At 35.4% G+C, this 20,627-nt stretch overlaps 2 protein-coding genes across 2 annotated transcripts in view; one reads left to right on the plus strand and one right to left on the minus strand.

Annotated features, from left to right (window-relative positions):
- LOC128171034 (NAD(P)H-hydrate epimerase-like) overlaps positions 1-9,304 on the plus strand; it is a 172,640-nt gene extending 163,336 nt beyond the window's left edge. The window contains exons 2-3 of the mRNA XM_052836800.1: positions 4,062-4,170; positions 9,254-9,304. Of these exons, the coding sequence (XP_052692760.1) occupies positions 4,062-4,170; positions 9,254-9,304 (160 nt within the window). The remainder of the gene's footprint in view (positions 1-4,061; positions 4,171-9,253) is intronic.
- Positions 1-20,627, minus strand: part of LOC128171011 (uncharacterized) — a 511,120-nt gene that overhangs the window by 319,772 nt on the left and 170,721 nt on the right. The window contains exon 6 of the mRNA XM_052836776.1: positions 15,692-16,630. Within this exon, the coding sequence (XP_052692736.1) occupies positions 15,692-16,630 (939 nt within the window). The remainder of the gene's footprint in view (positions 1-15,691; positions 16,631-20,627) is intronic.

Here is a 20,627-nt window from a genome sequence, read left to right on the forward strand (position 1 = left end):
CAACTCCTTAAAACGGCTCCTTATAACGACTCCTTATAAAGACTCCTCATAACTACTCCTTATAACGACTCCTTATAACGACTCCTTATATCGACTCCTTATAACGACTCCTTATAACGACTCCTTATATCGACCCCTTATAACGGCTCCTCATAACGACTCCTTATAACGGCTCCTTATAACGACTCCTTATAACGGGTCCTTATAACGGCTCCTTATAACGGCTCCTCATAACGACTCCTTATAACGGCTCCTTATAACGACTCCTTATAACGGCTCCTTATAACGGCTCCTTATAACGACACCTTATAACGACTCCTTATAACGGCTCCTTATAACGACTTCTTATAACGGCTCCTCATAACGACTCCTTATAACGGCTCCTTATAACGACTCCTTATAACGACTCCATATAACGACTCCTTATAACAACTCCTTAAAACGACTCCTTATAACGGCTCCTTATAACGGCTCCTTATAACGACTCCTTATAACGGCTCCTTATAACAACTCCTTAAAACGGCTCCTTATAACGACTCCTTATAAAGACTCCTCATAACGACTCCTTATAACGACTCCTTATAACGACTCCTTATATCGACTCCTTATAACGACTCCTTATAACGACTCCTTATATCGACCCCTTATAACGGCTCCTCATAACGACTCCTTATAACGGCTCCTTATAACGACTCCTTATAACGGGTCCTTATAACGGCTCCTTATAACGGCTCCTCATAACGACTCCTTATAACGGCTCCTTATAACGACTCCTTATAACGGCTCCTTATAACGGCTCCTTATAACGACACCTTATAACGACTCCTTATAACGGCTCCTTATAACGACTTCTTATAACGGCTCCTCATAACGACTCCTTAGGCAGGCTTCTTATAACGACTCCTTATAACGGCTCCTTATAACGACTCCTTATAACGGGTCCTTATAACGACTCCTTATAACAACACCTTATAACGACTCCTTATAACGGCTCCTCATAACGACTCCTTATAACGGCTCCTCATAACGACTCCTTATAACGGCTCCTTATAACGACTCCTTATAACGGCTCCTTATAACGGCTCCTTATAACGACACCTTATAACGACTCCTTATAACGGCTCCTCATAACGACTCCTTATAACGGCTCCTCATAACGACTCCTTATAACGGCTCCTTATAACGACTCCTTATAACGACTCCTTATAACGGCTCCTTATAACGGCTCCTTATAACAACACCTTATAACGACTCCTTATAACGGCTCCTCATAACGACTCCTTATAACGGCTCCTTATAACGACTCCTTATAACGACTCCTTATAACGACTCCTTATAACGACACCTTATAACGACTCCTTATAATGACTCCTCATAACGACTCCTTATAACGACTCCTTATAACGGCTCCTTATAACGACTTCTTATAACGGCTCCTTATAACGGCTTCTTACTTAGTTGATTTTTTCGTTGTATTGCACCAGACCACGCAACTTCTCGAGGATTTCCAGATTTTACGAGCATTGCAGAAAAGGCCTGAGAAGTTCCGATAGGGGAACAGACAAGAAGCAGAGTAGACGTCTCTATTAATAGTTTAAGAGGGTTCGATGTCCGTGGTCATTTTTAGATTATTTCAATCTCTTTAAGAAGAAGATTATGTATAAAAAGATAAAAAGCGTTTAAATTTTAAAACTTAATATTTTTATTACTAAATAATACATAGTGTAGTTTATAGCCAAACAAATCAAATCTAAAAAACAAGGAAGATGTTAACCACCCGGCCTCCTCAATTTAAGAAAAAGAAGACGCTTATATTCTGCCTTAGGTCGTCTGACAGAACAGGGGCACATAAGACAAGTAAAACGACAAAAATGGAGCAAATATGAAGCAAACCAACATTCGTGGAAAACTTTCAAAATCATGTCCCTAAAGATATATATTCAAGATTATCTTTAATGGCAATAAGAGGTCATATTTTGACGTCACACTGATCACCGCACGGGCTGATATAACTTATATATTTCAGGCATGTTAATAAATCTGACAGACTTGCCTTTTTAGAAAAAAAAACATCATTGTTAACAAGTTCATCGAGATATATAAACATGACCGACAAAGTGAACTTTTAAACATTGCTGTTCAATTCTTATTTTATTGTGAATTAATTGATATGTTTATTCACAAGTGAATTAGGAACACACTTGGCTTAATGAATCCCACACTGTAAGTTTTAGTTTTTGATATCACAAAAAGAAAATTGGACAAATCCTGTCTATAGCCATGTTGTATATTGACCATTGATTATATGAAATCAGATTACTTTTATTTGGATATCGTCGGTCCTTTAACACAAATTGAATTACCTACACAGACTGCAGTGTTATAGGATCGACGAAATCTATAGATTCCATTCATATTAATTCCATTATCTAACGTGTATGCATTATTTAGGTCCGGTCGTTTTGTGTTTCAGAATGTACTCTCTCTACCAGGGAGGGTGAATAATAGAACAACCATTAAATTGTCAGGCGCGCCTCAAAAGGATAAAATAAAATATCGAGGAAGAGGTTAAGGGTCCTCGCACCCCTGGGAAAAGTTCTGCACACAAACTCAACATTCTAAATTACTTAACAATACGGATTTCCAACATGTGTTCGACTTGAAAATGACAGAAAAAAACCTCAAGTTTTGGAGAGAAAAAAACTTTTAAAAGAAGATGAGGGAACAAGATAGCGCAAATGCCCATTTGGTTTAGTCGTAAAATACAATTTCAAATTTAATTTTTGTTTCAACTAAATATACTAGATAATGTTATAATACATGTTTACAAAAGTGCAATATCTAACTATATTAAGTTTTGAATATTTTAAGAAACGGTAAAAAAAAAATAAAAAAAATTCTAAAGGTTAGGTGGTATCGAACCACAACCTAAAACCCCTATCTTTATAATGTCAACTAATGTCTGCTGCTCTAACCACTGAGCCATTTCAGTCACAACAAAACTCCATTGCTAAATGCTATACGCGACTTCAACCACGAATTTACGGACTTGCATTATTTTCTAAAACGTTCAATTTTTGCGATACAAAATGACGTTTTTAAAGTTTAGTGGGTCATCTCTCCAAGTTTTCGTTGATTGAAATCGGTTTGATTTCCTTTAAACCTTATATAGACTATGAAACAAATATGGAGCTCAGACCCACTCTATAAAATAAAAGGCATTTAAGTTCTAAAAATGATACTATTTGGAGGTTTTTGGCAAGCACACACCAGTTTGAATCAACCTATTCCAAATATTTAACTTATGTGAGGGTTATAAATCGTTGATATGGTAAATATACATTGTTTTCAATAATGTAGAAAGAAATTATGGGATTTGTTGATCTTTTAATTTTAAAATATCTTATCTATCCTCATAAAGGCAGCTTACACGCCTTATTCACCCATCTTCTTTTTCGCTATTCAAGAAAACGAAATTTCCCCCAGTTTTCAAACTGTGGACCTGCATGTCAGTAGATCAAAGCTAGAACTAATGGGCTACAGAGATAGACAACAACAACTGTCTATATATCAACAATTTATACAGGGTTAAAGTCGCCATATTGTGACGTACTGTCATAAACAGTAGAAGTCACGTGGTGTCGAGGATCTTTAATATATATGAGGATAAAAAGGTTATAAGACAATATACAACTTTGACCTGAATATAACTGTTAGGCTGGAAGTCCATAACTTCATAACATCAAACAACAAATGATCCTTAAAAACGCGTTACAACTTTATTTATAACCTTAACTCAATCATAGCTTATGTAAGATCACTGACGCTTACCTCTATGTTGAAATCTTAGTATAAAGATGGTCCAATCTATATATCTAAAGAGGGGACTTGAATGCCATATGTACATGTATATATGTCTATTATTATTATCTGCATTAATTTTCTTAAAAGTTTATTTGATTCCAAGCTGTTAAACATAGGAATCCGCAAAACATCGACGATCCAAAAATAATAATTTTGTAAAACAGCCTTAAACAGCTTCACTCCATGTTTTTTTTTAGCCAAGACGAGGCCGAGAAAATGAACGAGGAACTACTTTCTGAATACGCCTTCAACGAGGTACAGTTGTTGGAACTCGCCGGATATAGCTCCGCGGTAGCAACAGCAAAGGTGAGAAAGAAACCGAACAGGTCGTGATATGGTGTAATACTAAGTGATCACGTGGTTAAATCCCCCTACGTCCGCAAAGCGGCGCTACGGAAGATTTGATGACGTATAATGACCATGTCGTTTACCTATGCAACGTGCCATATGTCTTGTTTGATTTTTAAAGCTACATGCATCTACAATAGTTTACTAAAGAAACATTCCTTATATATTAACTTTACAATTTATGTTTTTCTATAGCTTTTTACAAAGAATTTTTTGAGTTCATTTTTTTTTATTTTAAAGTTAATCTGAAGGTAAACAGATTAAACACCTAGATCCCATAAAGAGTACGTTCATTAATAGGATATAGTATCATATAACGACAACCATAGATCTAAAAGTTAACTGAATGACCACCTAGAATCCCTAACGAGTACGTGGATTAATAGGATAGAGTATTATATTACGACAACCATAGATCTACTGGTTTACAGATTAAACACCTAGATCCCTTAAAAAGTACGTGTATTAATAGGATATAGTATTATATTACGACAACCATAGATCTAATGGTTTACAGATTAAACACCTTGATCCCATAAATATTACGTGTATTAATAGGATATAGTATTATATTACGACACCATAGATCTGGCGGTTAACAGATTAAACACCTAGATCCCATAAAGAGTACGTGCATTATTAGGATAGAGTATAATATTACGACAACCATAGATCTGAAGGTTTACATATTAAACACCTAGAATCCCTAAAGAGTATGTGTATTAACAGGATAGAGTATAATATTACGACAACCATAGATCTTATGGTTAACAGATTAAACACATAGATCCCATAAAGAGTACGTTCATTATTAGGATATAGTATCATATAACGACAACCATAGATCTAAAAGTTAACTGAATGACCACCTAGAATCCCTAAAGAGTACGTGTATTAATAGGATAGAGTATTATATTACGACAACCATAGATCTACTGGTTTACAGATTAAACACCTAGATCCCTTAAAGAGTACGTGTATTAATAGGATAGAGTATTATATTACGACAACCATAACTCTGACAGTTAACAGTTTAAACATCTGGATCCCCTAAAGAGTACGTGTATCAATAGGATACAGTTTTATGTTACGACAACCATAGTTCTTATGGTTCACAGATTAAACACATAAATCCCTTAAAGAGTACGTGTATTAATAGGATAGAGTATTATATTACGACAACCATAGATCTACTGGTTAACAGATTAAACACCTAGATCCCACACAGAGTACGTGTATTAATAGGATAGAGTATTATATTACGACAACCATATTTCTTATGGTTATCAGATTAAACATCTGGATCCCCTAAAGAGTAAGTGTATTAACAGGATACAGTATTATTTTACGACAACTGTGGGTCCTCATCTTTCTTTCTTTTTTATTCTGGTTTATGTAAACAAATTTATACAATATATCAAGATGCTTTCGTAATAATTTCACAAATAACAGATTCAACAATATGTAATCTCTGTCTTTCATAAACAAAACTAAAAAAACACTATTCGTTTCCCCCTCTGACTCACCAAGCTGCTGAGTGAGTCAGACAGGTCAATTAGTATTTTTTTTGTTACTGCCTTAGTTCACTCAGCAAAACATTCAACACGATCGATAAACCTCTCTGTGACTGTGTTCTTCGTTCGTTTGAATGTTTTTATGAATCATCACATCATATGATTCATTCAACTTTATGAACGGGGGTGTTAAATCCTGCTAATTGAACATAACAGGTATTTAAATATTATATTTTTTAAAATATAATATTACTCCATGCACACTGTTTACTTGAATAACAGGTGTAAACAGGTTTACATATTGTAAGAGATCACTGATCTTTAATAGTTATTTAGGTTCTATAGTCCCCCCCCCCCAAAAAAAAAAGTGGGTAAAAAAATAAGGTCCTTTTTGTTTGATAATGTTAATGCTGTAAGCGGTAGGTCAAGGATGCAATGTTAACCCTCCTTTATGAATAATCTGTGGACAAGCCTCTACCAAGATCTCAATATTACTTTTACATTGTCCAATGATAGAACATTCTGTATTTTATAGAATTATATCTGATTTCATTTCAAGGTACACATGGTATTACATATAAGGAAAGTATCGATGATACATGTACAAGTCAAGAGGAAATTAATTTCACGGATTAAGAATTTTTAAAGTCTAAATTCTACGTCTCATTCGAACAACTAACAAATTGAAAATTCAAATCAATATCAAATCAATCTCATTCAGAATCCTTCGTTAAATCTAAGTTTTTGAGACTCCTGCGTGTAAACAGATAGCCATGCTAGAATTGCTAGTATTACATAATGGTCACTATGATACTTATGCATACCTAGATACTGCGCACTGAATGGTGTTAATGATAGTTAACATAATGAACTCTCTGACTCTTGTAGCACTACGTTAGTACTCCTAAATGATGTTATGAAAACAGGTGAATAATACGGGCATAATAATATCCAAATTGAGAGTTTAAAAACAAGTGTCATATTTGGCGATTCTGTGTCTGCAACGATAGCTCTGGTATTCTATATTGAGTCATGTATTGTATATTCTATATATTAACCTTTGAAACCCTTTATGCGATGTATGAATGAACGTATTATGAGTAAGTGATGCCTCGTACCTAGGTGGGGGACTCCGAGACTCAGGATTCGGAGACTCAAATTTTGCATCCGTACTCTCTGATTGGCAGTTTTGACAGTTTTCTTACTTTATTTAGAAATAAAATAAAAATGTTAACTTTGAACACTAAATGTTCACTCATGATCGTCGTAAATGGGCCGAACTAGTCAGAACTGTCCATCATAAGTAAAATCTTATATATACCCATATGAAATGAGGTTGAGCAGAATCTTTGATTTGGGCTGCTTTTAGTTGATGTAATTTTAACTATATACATGTATATACGATCACGATTGTTAATAAACTATTGGTGAAAGAAGTACTGGATTTCGTAATCTGAGTATCATCTCCAGGAGATAACAAAGTCTTAAGGCTTACATGCGATCCAGTTTGTACCAGATATTGTTGGAGCTTATAATATCGTTGAATTCCACATGGTTTCTAAATGGTTAAATTAAGCATGCATTTTTTTTTTAGATCTTGTAAATTAAGTCCAGCTCTACAAGGGGTAAGGGCTTGAAACTCTTTCGATTTGCAGGGCTATAACATTTATACAGTAGACATGCTAACGTAGAGAACCATGGCGTTAGAAATAAAAAGTTCAAGCACTCATGCCTAGTTGAGACAAATTAATGTATGCATAAAAACAATCAAGTAAGACATATTCATAGTAGGTTGGTTGTAAATAATGGAGATAATCTAAACAGATTTGCTACGTAAGAGGGTTCGATTCCCTCCCTAGGCAGAATTAATTAAGAGCTGGTGCAAAGAGGGCAAATAGCCTAGTGGCCCCACGTAGCTAAAATGTATTTCATGTAGGCCTATATGGGTTTTTTTAATAAAGCTAAATTGATAATATCAAATGGTCGTTGATTTATAATTATTTTGTTTGAAAAAGCTAATTTTTCATACTTTTTTTCCTTGAAGTAATTCCGTCCGCTATAGCAGTAGTTTCAAATTATTTAACAAATTATAATTGTATGCTATAATTCGTCTTATTTTTCAGGTTTTTGGTTTCATTTCCTATTGCAGTGGAAATAAGATATGTTGCATAGTGACACAGCTCCTGTCTGTTTTTTAATGTACATGTATAAGGTACATCCTACTGTGTGTTGTGTGGTGACACAGCACCTGTCTGTTGTTGTTAATGTATATGGTATATCCTTCCGTGTGTTGTTTGGTGACACAGCTCCTGTTTGTTGATGTACATGTATAAGGCATGTCCTACTCTGTGTTGCATAGTGCCACAGCTCCTGTCTGTTGTTGTTAATGTATAAGGTACATTTTACTGTGTGTTGCATGATGATGCAGCTACTGTATGTTGTTGTAAAACTGACACGAATTCATATACATGTAAGTATTTGGTCGCGCATTAGTTTTGATCGCTCCTAAAAGCATACCACTGCTTGTAAATAGGTACTGTCCGACATATTTTTCTTTCATCACTGCTGTCCCTACAACCAAACTACAATTTAAAGTACTTGAATTAGTACTCACCAGTGTGGACGTACATCTTGATTTGACATGGTAATCGATCATGATGAAGTTATGAAAGTTTACGCACTTTTTTTTCAAGCAAGGACAATACTAACATCAAATAAATTGGTCAATGTAATATTTACATACAGAATATGCACATAGAATAAGAACTTAATGCATAAAATCCAAATACCACGAAAGGAATACTACATGCTGGCCACGAGCTCGAGTCTCGGTTTTGCAATCGGGTTTAACGAAGTCGAAGGGTTTACCTACCAAGTACGGTACTGTGTAATGGTGTCTACGTACGAGCGGTGTTCAGCTTTCACTGCCACTGGGGTGTATATTTCAGTCGAGAAAGTTACATTCAGGCATTCGAAGCATTCAGGTGACACAGACATCAACATAGCTTAATGCATCGTCTAAACATTACAATTATATCTATGTAAATATAAATAAAGGAAACTACAACCAAATGAATATAAAATAAGGGTTTATTCTTTGAAAGAATTTCCAAGAAAGATATCCGTATATCACATACACATACTGTACTGCTCTGCTTCGCGTGCATATCAAATAAGTATGTCGTTCATACAAAGTACTTAACATGGAATAACACATCATCACAAAATGACTGACCGCTGATCGAAACGACATTTCTTTTTATTAAAAGGATTCTATGGACTGAAACATTTAAAATACTTCAAAGCCGAGTGAATAACGTGTCGGACTAGTCATCTGTATATCCTGAGTTCGAATCCCGCAGGGGCTTTTGCTGTTACTTACTGTAATAATTAATTAAGATATTAGTTTTTTTATCCCCAAACTGCAATTTTTTCTCTTATTTTTAAAAACATTTTTACAGTTTATTTCTTATTATATTTTTCATTATAAAAAAAAAATTCCTGTTAATTTGAGTAACTTTTTCCTTGTGTGTTATTCCACCTTAGCATCTGTAATAGAAGAGGAGGAAGGACCATAACTAGACTCGAACTTGGAACCCTTCAGTTTAAAAACCAACGCTCTGCCGACTGAGCTAAAGGGTTAACCCACTGGCTAGTGCTAGAAGGAGCGTGGCAGTACAGAGCCTTTATATACACACCATTACATTATTCCCCCTTATTTATATATTCACTATTACACTATCCATCCCCCCTTTTTTGAAGATTTCTATTCCATAGACATCTCACATGAGCCTCTCTAAACCTCTCCACGTGGGTCATGTTGTTGGGCACCAATGTAATAGAGCAGGAGTACAGCCGCGCTCCTTAATGTGTGCTATTGTGTGTAACAGTATAACTGTTAAAGTACTTGATTTCTTGTTATGATATATGTAGTTAAGTGTGTGATTGTGTGTAACCGTATTTGTGTTGAAGTGTGTGATTGTATGCAACGGTATGTGTGATTGCGTGTAGTGGAATAAACGTTTACGTGTGTGATTGCAAGTATAAGTATATGCATTTAAGTTTGTGACTGCGTGTAATGGTATTTATGTTAAAGTGCGTGATTGCAATAAACGGTTATGAGCCAAGTGTGCGATCGATCGCGTGTAACGGTATATTCGGTTAAAGTGTTTGATTGTGTGTATCAGTATGCGCATTAAAGTATGTGATTGGGTGTTAAAGTATATGTGTTAAAGTGTGCGATAGTGTGTAAAGGTATGTGCGTAAAAGTACATGATTGCATGTAACTGTTTATGCGTTTAAGTGATTGATTGTATGTACCGGTAGATGTGTTAAAGTACCTGCTTGCGTGTAAAATTGTATGCGCAAAGTGCGTGATTGCCTGTGACGGTATATGCGGTTAAAGTGCATAATTATGTGTAACGTTACATGTATATGCGGTTATATTGCGCAATTACAGGTTAAAAGTTTAAACGTAAAAGTTCCTCATTCCGTGTAACATTATATGTGATTTTATATATATAGTGCCTGTTTAAAAAGGTAACGGTATTTAATTGACACCCCCATAAAACCATGGTCAACTGTCACGAAGCGGAGGTTGACAATGGTTTCCGAGGGGTATCAAATTCAACTGTTTCCATCCAAACTGGCACTATTTATTTTATCATACTGAATGTCTTCATTTAACAGAAAACTCAGTTGCTTTTATGTAGAAATGACGTGAATTCTACGTCGAACCGTACGGGTATAATTAACGCGCATGTTACAATTCGTTGTGTTACCCGTTGCCAGGTCTGTCGCTAATGCTGAGGGTAAAAGAACGGATTATCAACTGCGTCTTGACCAATCATATTTCAGTATTTAACATGAAAGGCAACGGGTAACGCAACGAATTGTTATATGTGCGTAAATTATGCGCGTACGGTTCGCCGTAGCATTCACTTCATTTCTATATAAAAGCAGCATTTCTTTTAAATTAAGACATTCAGTATAATAAATAAATAACGCCTATTTGGGAGGGTAACTGTTGAAATTGACACCGTTTGGTTGACAATGGTTGTCTCAGGGTGTCAATTTCAACATTTACCCTCACAAACAGGCACTATTTATACAATAGTAAAGTTTATATAACAGACTTTGTTGCATGTTACAATTATGGATTAATCTTCAGCTTAGGACATATATGATATCAAAATAACAGTTTTTATAATAATACTCAGCATGAAACCTATCAGTCAAAATGAAATTCTTGAAACAACTTTGAATACCTGGATAAAAAAAATCATTTTGTAATTTTTTGTTGACTAGTCTCTATTAACATCTTACTATAGTGAATCCAAAAGGAGATTGGTTTGTCAGTTATTTGGTTCGTCCCAATGAATAATTGTCTTGTTCTTGTACATAAAGTTACTGTATCATATTTTTTTGGTACCAAATATTACAGTACTGTCTTAATAAGAAAAAAGACGAGACTATGAATAAATATCACATTTATTGAGTTCTATCTACAGCTTGCTACAACTCACCAAAAATAATGTGTATATAAGTATTATGTATTTCATGGTTAACGTAAATAGACAGAAAAAAAAATTAAAGAAAAAAATCAGTACTCTTTAACTTAGTTACAATATTGTTAACAAAACTATTTACATAAACACGAGTTTTCTATTTACATGATCAATATAAAGATATGTGCTAAATCCACCAATAATATTCTTATTAAGGGCATTTTTAAAAATCTTATAATTATATTTACTGATATTCAATTAACTTAATCAGAGAAAAACATGTCAGCGGTCAACAACCAGTTCTAAGATGAAACTGTATCTAAAAAATATTACAAAAAGGGGAATAACTCTTTATTCGTTTGTAATTGAAGAAATCAAATTTGAGTTACTCCCCTTTGAATGTGATGTTTAATCAATAAACAAATTTATTCTTTGCAAATATGAAAAATAAAAAATCATCAGATATAAGCCCCAATTTTAAGTAACATCTTTTTCCCATCACTAAATTACAGGGTATTATAAAAGCATTCAAAAGAATTATATACACACTGTCAGGTGAGAATTTACTACACTCATACAAAGATATAATTAATAAGCCATGTAAGGGAGTATAAAAACTAATTACTGTAGAGTGTATGTACACATAAATAATCAAAATATAAATCCAAGTTATATGCACATCTCTGATATATGTACGATTGATCTACAAGACAACACCTATCTTAAAAACTGTATGAAGAGTTATGAAGAGTTATCCGTGCAATGGGGGTACCCTATATGCAATATTCTGCGTAAAATTGACCAAGTTCAACAGCTGGTATCTTTTTTTATATAAAGGATTAAGTGCGGTTTTATGCAATTTTTGCCCCCCAAAATCAAAGTTTTAGAAAGAGCTTTAAAATAAGGTGAAAGATAGTTAAAATCATATTGGAAATAAAGGTGTGAAAGGTTTCACCACAGTGACGTCATAATGTAGTAATGACGTCATGAATATTGCATTATTTTGATAAATTGATGTTTTGTAGCAAAATATGGGTGTTTTCCGATGGTTATTCGACTGGGAAACATCGAGCGCAGGCTTGCTCAAGTACCATTTTTTAGTATAATATGTATAACTATTTGAAGAAAAATATATGTTAAAATCGCAATTGAGCAGACCTGCGCCCTATACTTCCGAATGCAAAATATAGAGCAAAAATAAGAATATCATCATTTGTTTGCAAATTTGCGGGAATTAGGTCATGTAGATGACGTCATAGATAAACAGGGAGGGAGCAATGATGACTAAAATCATTATTAAAGTTATATGCATCCTCTTTACAATGATTTGTGAAGATTTCATTTTTATACGATACTTTTTAAAAATTGGTTGAAATCGGGGGCAGATATTTGACCATACCGCACATAGTCCTTTACAACAAAAAATCCAAATTTTATGCACATCTCTAATATATGTACAATTGATTTGCAGTACAATAGGGGTACCCTTCTCACAGCTGCCCGCCGGCGTGCCCCTTTCACCATTTCAATAACTGGATTTCTCCTTTGGAAAACTCGGTTCAAACAATTGATATCAATGTAAAATGACAAATTATTATTTTAAACACATAACATACTGTCAAATAAAAATGATAAGAAAGTACAATAAGTAATTACTGTATAGATCATGTACACAGAACACAGGTTCAAATAATGGCGCGTTTTTTAAAACAGGTCCAGGTATCGGTCACTCCACTGATAATCAAGTTATTTTAAATTCTTCTTATTGTAGCAATGTTTCACATCAAATATGGTAACAATTGGCCGTGTAGTTTTCAAGAAGAAGTTCAAAATGTAAAATTGTAAAGGAAAGACGCATGACACACACTACACGATGACAGAAAAAGACAAATTGTAATAGGTGACATGAGTGACTCGGGTCAGTGCGTACTTGAAGATAATGACGTCATATTGCAGTGAGTGGTCTACGTAGCCAATGTCGGTTTTCTGTCTTCATCGGTAAGGATTTCAAGGAAGGTGTTTTATTTTATTTTCTCCCCTCATGGTCAGGTAAAATTGTCCCATCTACAAAAAACAGAACAAACTAATGAATGATGTAGTTAATGATCAACACCAAAATGATATTACTTAGATATCTGTGAGCCAATGCTCACTAGTAATACCCCCGCTCTGATGTAAATATAAAAAAATATGCAAAATATGCAAATCCGTCTTAAACAGGAAGTTGATGTCCAATTGGTACACAAATAGATCCGAGCGTATGGCATGCTTAAACAAAAAATGTATTAACATTTCAAGCATATGCGATCAATAGTTGCTGAAAAATTCTTTACGAAAATTTGTTTGAAAATATAGGCAAAAAATAAACAAAAGTTGTCATTTAACAGGTACAAACATATATTCCAACGTATGGCCTGCCTAAACAAAGAGTGTGTTGAAATTTTAAGCACCGGCAACGATCAGTTGTTGAGAAAAATGCGACAGAAATGTTTGTTACAGACAAACAGAACTAGAGGTACTGTGAGCAAGCTCACAATTGATACCCCCCGCTAAGATAAAAAGCATAATGCGTGTATTTTTCTAATTATAGAAAATATTGGATGAATCTATTTCACCGTCCATTTTCTATAAATAACAACTTCTCTAATTTTTTTTTTAACTCTTGGTCATAAGCAATATTTGTGTGAAGTAAGAGCATTCAATGCTTCTCCATAAGAAAGATAATGACCGGACACGAATTTTGCACTTTTTTTTGCCAGTGACCTTGACCTTGCCCAAATGACCTTGAGTCAAGGTCAGGACACACCCTTTGGTCGTAAGCAATACTTGTGTGAAGTTAGAACATTCAATGCTTCTCCATAAGAAAGATAATGACGGGACACGAATTTTGCACTATTTTTCCTAACGACCTTGACCTTGCCCAAATGACCTTGGATAAAAGTCATGGTACACCCTTAGGTCATAAGCAATCTTTGTGTGAATTAAGAACTTGCAATGTTTCTCCATAAGAAAGATATGGACCGGACACAAATTTTGCATTTTTTCTGCCAGTGACCTTGACCTTGCCCAAATGACCTTGGGTCAAGGTCATGACACACCCTTAGGTCATAAGCAATCTGTGTGAAGTAAGAACTTCCAATAATTCTCCATAACTAAGATATGGACCAGACATGAATTTTGTATTTTTTCTGCCAGTGACCTTGACCTTATCCACATTACCTTGGGTCAAGGTCATGACACACCCTTAGGTCATAAGCAATCTTTGTGTGAAGTAAGAAGTTCCAATGTTTCTCCATAAGAAAGATATTGACTGGACACGAATTTTGTATTTTTTCTGCCAGTGACCTTGACCTTGCCCAAATGACCTTGGGTCAAGGTCATGACACACCCTTAGGTCATAAGCAATCTTTGTATGAAGTAAGAACTTCCAATGTTCCTCCATAAGAAAGATATAGACTGGACACGATTGCACAGACAGACGGACAGACGGACGGACAGCCGGACGGACAGACAGACGGACAAGGTGATTCCTATATACCCCCCCAAACTTTGTTTGCGGGGGGTATAATAACAGACAGACAGACAGACACACAAGGGTAAAACAGTATACCCCCCTCTCCTTCGGAGCGGGGGTATGGTAACCATAAATGTTCAAATTGATAAAGATATATTGCAATTTTTAATAGTTTTTATAGACTTTATATGAATATCTGTTTTATGTTTATGATAATTCATTTTAAGCAAAGTAAAATGTGTATAACATTCCACACTCAGCAACAGACGCCATGTTTGGATGATCACAAAGTGTGAAGTAAACAGGAGTCAGTATTACAGTCCATGTGAATTATACACAGGTCAATTTCAGCTGCAGATGTTGAACAAAGTGACAAACAACATGTGTGGTTTTGAGAGCAGACTAGATTTGTACAGAAACATTTACAACCTGTCAATATCCAAGTTATCTCCATTATATGGCTGGTGTTCAGATGGACATGGCGACCTCATCAGGACGGGGTGTGTGTTCATCTACAACAAGTTATTAATTAGTCGTTAATTAATCAATATTATACAGTTTATGTAATGAACTAATGATAGAGCTACATCTAGAAATTAAAAGGTCAAACTGATTATTTTGACGCTTTAATATTTACCTAATTAACATGATTAATTAAACCAATTTAATTAACTTGTAACAAAATAACTAATTACAATAACATGCCTCATTATATTAATTACAATGACCTTTCATCATAATAAACTAAATACAATGTCATGTGACTGTTCATCTAATTAATGAAATAGATACAGCTAACCCTGTAACAATGAGCTGTTTTTATTGACAAACAATCACACAGATAAACATGTCTAACATGTATCTTATTGACTGATAATTAACACGGACTGTGTGTCTTAGTTATCTATATCTAATTAATGTGAATGATAATGACTCAGACTTACCTGTCAGAGCGTCCTGTCTGGTGATATACCTGTATATAACCACCTTGTTGTTGATCAGTGATCCAACCCAGAGACGGTGAGTGTTGACATCATAACTCAGGCTGTATGGTCTTAATATCCCTGATGGTCTTATCAGTAGATGTGACAGGAACTGACCGTCCCTGTCTAACATCTGTACTGTTTTGGTTCTACCATCACACACCAGAATGTGTGACAGCGGGTCAGTACAGATTCCACGTGGCTGTAGTCCTGATCCTGATGGATGTCCAGTGTAGGAGAAACGATGTCTTACTCCACGCTCTGTCACCACTACAGCACTCAATGAGTCAGACACCACGACATCTCCATTGTTGTTCTCTGTTATATAGTTAGGTTCTCTATACAGTCCCAGTCCTGTGTTGTCATGCTGTATGGTTTGTGTGAGTTGTCCACTCTGGTTGTACCGGGTTACCTTGCCTGTCCCTGAATACTCTGTAATCTTTCTATACATCCCGACCAGTAGATCCCCAGTGGACGGGGACCAGTACACACACCATGGTCTCCATGTAGTGTCTGTTCTCTCTATAAATGTGGTGGTTGTTTTCATATCCTTTGACAGTTTGTTGATGTTAGAATTCCTATCTATATAAATCAGTTCATTCTCACTTTTCACTGTGTGTGATCCTCTATCACCACTCCATGAATCCTCCACACGATGTAGAGGGACACCTGTTGTGTCTGTCAAGATGATTCTGTTTATATAACTGACCCAGACCCGGTCTGATGTCACACAGGAAATGTGATAACAACGATCAACACCTGTCACTCTAAGAGAGTGAAGTAACTCGGGGGGAGACATCAGTTTCAGCAGACACTGGTTTCCTTGCTGTGGTTTTTCTGTCCCTGTGGTTGGGATTCCACTCAGTGACTCCATCACATCAGCAGTGGCTGGATTCAGATCTACAAACATTAGACACAAACCGTCAGATGGAACAGATTGATTACAAACATCACATCTTGTATTATGATTGTTACAGCAATGTTTGTCTGTTATAACGCATCAATTATCATTGTCAATTAATAACAAATTAATATACATGTATCTTATTAATTCATTCATTCATTTTTTACTGAAAAACATCTACATATATGTGATGAGTCGACTATTTAACAGACATGTCATGTATTTACATCTCCATATGTGATGTTGACTGTCTACAAACAATATGTTCTTACATTATATTGACAAATGATAAAGATCAAATCCTATATATGTCTGACTTGTAACTACATATTATATAATTTACAATGATAATGACTTAGACTTACCTGTCAGAGCGTCCTGTCTGGTGATATACATGTATATAACCACCTTGTTGTTGATAAGTGATCCGACCCAGAGACGGTGAGTGTTGACATCATAACTCAGGCTACATGGTGTGAATATCCCTAATGGTCTTATCAGTAGATGTGACAGGAACTGACCGTCCTTGTCTAACATCTGTACTGTGTGGGTTCTACCATCACACACCAGGATATGTGACAGCGCGTCAGTACAAATTCCACGTGCCAATGGTCCTGATCCTGATGGATGTCCTGTGTAGGAGAAACGATGTCTTCCTCCACGCTCTGTCACCACTACAGTATTAAAGTCCGAAACCACGACATCTCCATTGTTGTTCTCTGTTATATAGTTAGGTCTACTATACAGTCCCCGTCCTGTGTTGTCGTTCTGTATGGTTTGTGTGAGTTGTCCACTCTGGTTGTACCGGGTTACCTTGCCTGTGTCTGTAGCAATCTTATACATCCCGACCTGTAGATCCCCAGTGGACGGGGACCAGTACACACACTGTGGTCTCCATGTAGAGCCTGTTCGCTCTATAAATGTGGTGGTTGTTTTCATATCCTTTGACAATTTGTTGATGTTATAATTCCTATCTATATAAATCAGTTCACTCTCACTGTTCACTGTGTGTAACCCTGTATATAAACCACGACATGAATCCTCCACACGATGTAGAGGGACACCTGTTGTGTCTGTCAACATGAGATTGTCATATCTATCACTGACCCAGACCCGGTCTGATGTCACACAGGAAATGTGAAAACAATGATCAACACCTGTCACTGTGGGAGATTGAAGGAACTCAGCACCAGACGTCAGTTTCAGCAGACACTGGTTTCCTACGCGTCGGTTTCCTCTCTCTGTGATTTGGATTGCACTCAGTGACTTCATCACATCCTCCTTGTTGAGTGACTCAGTCATGGAGAGCTGGCTGGTGTGGAGTGTAAGATGTATCTGGGGGAGGGCTGTCTTTGTGAATGCGAGGAATTGTAGTGCACTGAATGTGAATGCTGGCTGTACATATCTGAGTTCATATTCCTGAAGGCTGACAATATGTCTGCTCATTTCTATCATCTGTTTTAAACATCTGTGTTTGAAATCAAAGTCACAAAACAAATTGTACTTTAAATCTTTTCTCACCTTGTTTATGAGATTCTTCAGTTTTGGGGTCTTTGTTAACATCTCTGACTGATAGAGGGAGAATTCTGTGTGACAGGTTTTGACATCAGCTTTGATTCCTGTCAGGAGAACAAGTCTGTAAAAGAGAGCCTCACTTCTGATGGTGTGAATGGTTCCTCTGTGTTGTTGTTGCTTTGTTTTGTAGGCTGTTTTAACATCTATCTGCTTGTGTTTTCTATGTTGTTGGCAATTATTACAGCAAGGAACTTGACAAGGTTCACAGTACTTTATATAAACATGGCTAGGATGTCTCACACATATCTCTTGTGTTGGGATGTAGTTGATTTTATCACGGTGTGACACAACATCATGGTCTATTGTTTTGAGATCTTTTAGATGGTTCTCTTTACACTGGGGACACAGATCACATGGACACGATACACAATAGTATTCTGTGTCCCCCGGACACTTAGAACACTTATGTGTACTATATGTGGAGCTTGCTGTGTCCATGTCTATATCTTTGAATCACAACCTGTTAAATAAAAATAAAGTGTTTTAGAATTATGTCAACCGCATTTGTTATAAAATATATTTTGATTCATAGATAACAAATGGCCTATTATCATCAGATAATCAAAACACTTGACCAGAAGATAATTTTTTTTGGTTAAATCTTTGAAAAATTTCTTTTTGACATTTTCTGCTAAACATTGATGACTTTCTCCCTCTCTCTTGTTTCTCTATTTGTATCATACTTTCACTGCTAAAAATATCTCTCCCTCTTTCTCCCTCTCTCTCTTTCTATAACATTCACTTTTTAACTTTCTCTCACTCTCTCCCTCTCTCTACAAAATATGTACTTTCTGTCTATTTCTGTCTCTATTTCCCCTTCCTGAGCAACATGTACTCTTGCTCTCTTTGTCTCACTATCTCTGACCTTATTCATTAAACATTATCTCTCTCTCTCTCTCTCTCTCTCTCTCTCTCTTTAATATGTACTTTCTCTTTCTTTCTCTATCTCTCTCATTCCACTTTCTGATCAACATGTACTCTTGCTCTCTCTTCATTAAACACACACACACACACACACACATACTCGTAAAGACATGAAACTCACTACACATGACTTTTCACCAGAGAGTCACTACACTATTTTCTAAGGGTCGTGAAGAAAAAATTTGAGCAAATTTATAAAAGACTGTCTACTCTTATTAGCCTAGGGGGCTGATAATTCGTAAATTCATTATATTAAAAATTTGGGTTTTCCCCTGAACTCCACTACATCAGACCACGTGACCCACCAGTTAGACACACATGATTCTCACTACATTGTCAGGTTTGAAATACACACATGAAACTGACTACTTACATTAATTTTACTTATTTATCCCATCTTCTCATTATCAAATGATTTGATACACCATACATTCTTTGTACAGTTTCTAAAGAATTATAGCACACAAGTTTTGTGATTTATAGTGGATTTTAAATAACGTATGTGGCAACGCACTTTGAGAAAAGTACACACTTAAAAAAAATAAAACGCGTTAAACTTAGGACTAAGCTAACGCAGTTTGAAAAAAAAAATTCAAAGTGCGTTATGAAGGCACTTCAACATTTTTTATTATCGAAACACTTAACGCACTTTAAAAAAATATGTTTAAATAGAAAAATCTGGAATTGAATTTCTAATTTGCTGATTGTATGATGAATTGTTAACACTAGTAAATCTCATTAACCGTCTTTAAGAATGGGGGTGGATGTCGGTTAACCAATCATACAGGTCAATTACCAGTGCATCATTTACTAGTAATTGATCTCAGGAAGAAGGTTGCCTACCCTTTATCTTTCTATCCAAAACGTATGATATTCAGCAACTTGAAGTAAACGTTTCTGACATATCCCAATGTATCAGATAAGAAGTACATTAATTTTGCTGCATAGACAAAAAAGGAAAAGGGCAATTGCTACGCGATGCAGTTTATGTCATATTTGGATAATTTAAAACTCCTGATTTTTTCTTGTGTAAATTGTCAAACTACGTAAGCTTATGAGAAAAAAAATTCTAATCGAGAAACTGTTTATAAAGTAAGCTGAGAATGCATTGGATTCTTTTTTTTTTTTTTTTAAATATATCCCATTGAGCTAAACAATATCAAACCAAGGTTAAAACAATCAGTTAATGTATGTCAATAAAAGTATCAATTTTTTGGACCAAATTCTGAACAGTTTTTTATAATATCGACGATATCAACGCACTTTGAAAAAAAAAATAAAAGCGCGTTTAACTGGTTCCAAAATTAATAGTAACACACTTTGAATTTTTTTTACAAAGTGCGAAATATTTCAAAGTGCATGAAACAAACCTATAAATCTTTGAATAAACCCAATTATTTGTTTTTCAATTATTTTTTTGATTTTTGAATAGCTAACACCGAATGTTGTTATTAGAACAACTAATGGACCGTGGCAGTTTAGTTATTGAAAGAG

Source organism: Crassostrea angulata, chromosome 2 (genome assembly GCF_025612915.1).
Source record: "Crassostrea angulata isolate pt1a10 chromosome 2, ASM2561291v2, whole genome shotgun sequence".
Taxonomy (NCBI): Eukaryota; Metazoa; Mollusca; class Bivalvia; order Ostreida; family Ostreidae; genus Magallana; species Magallana angulata.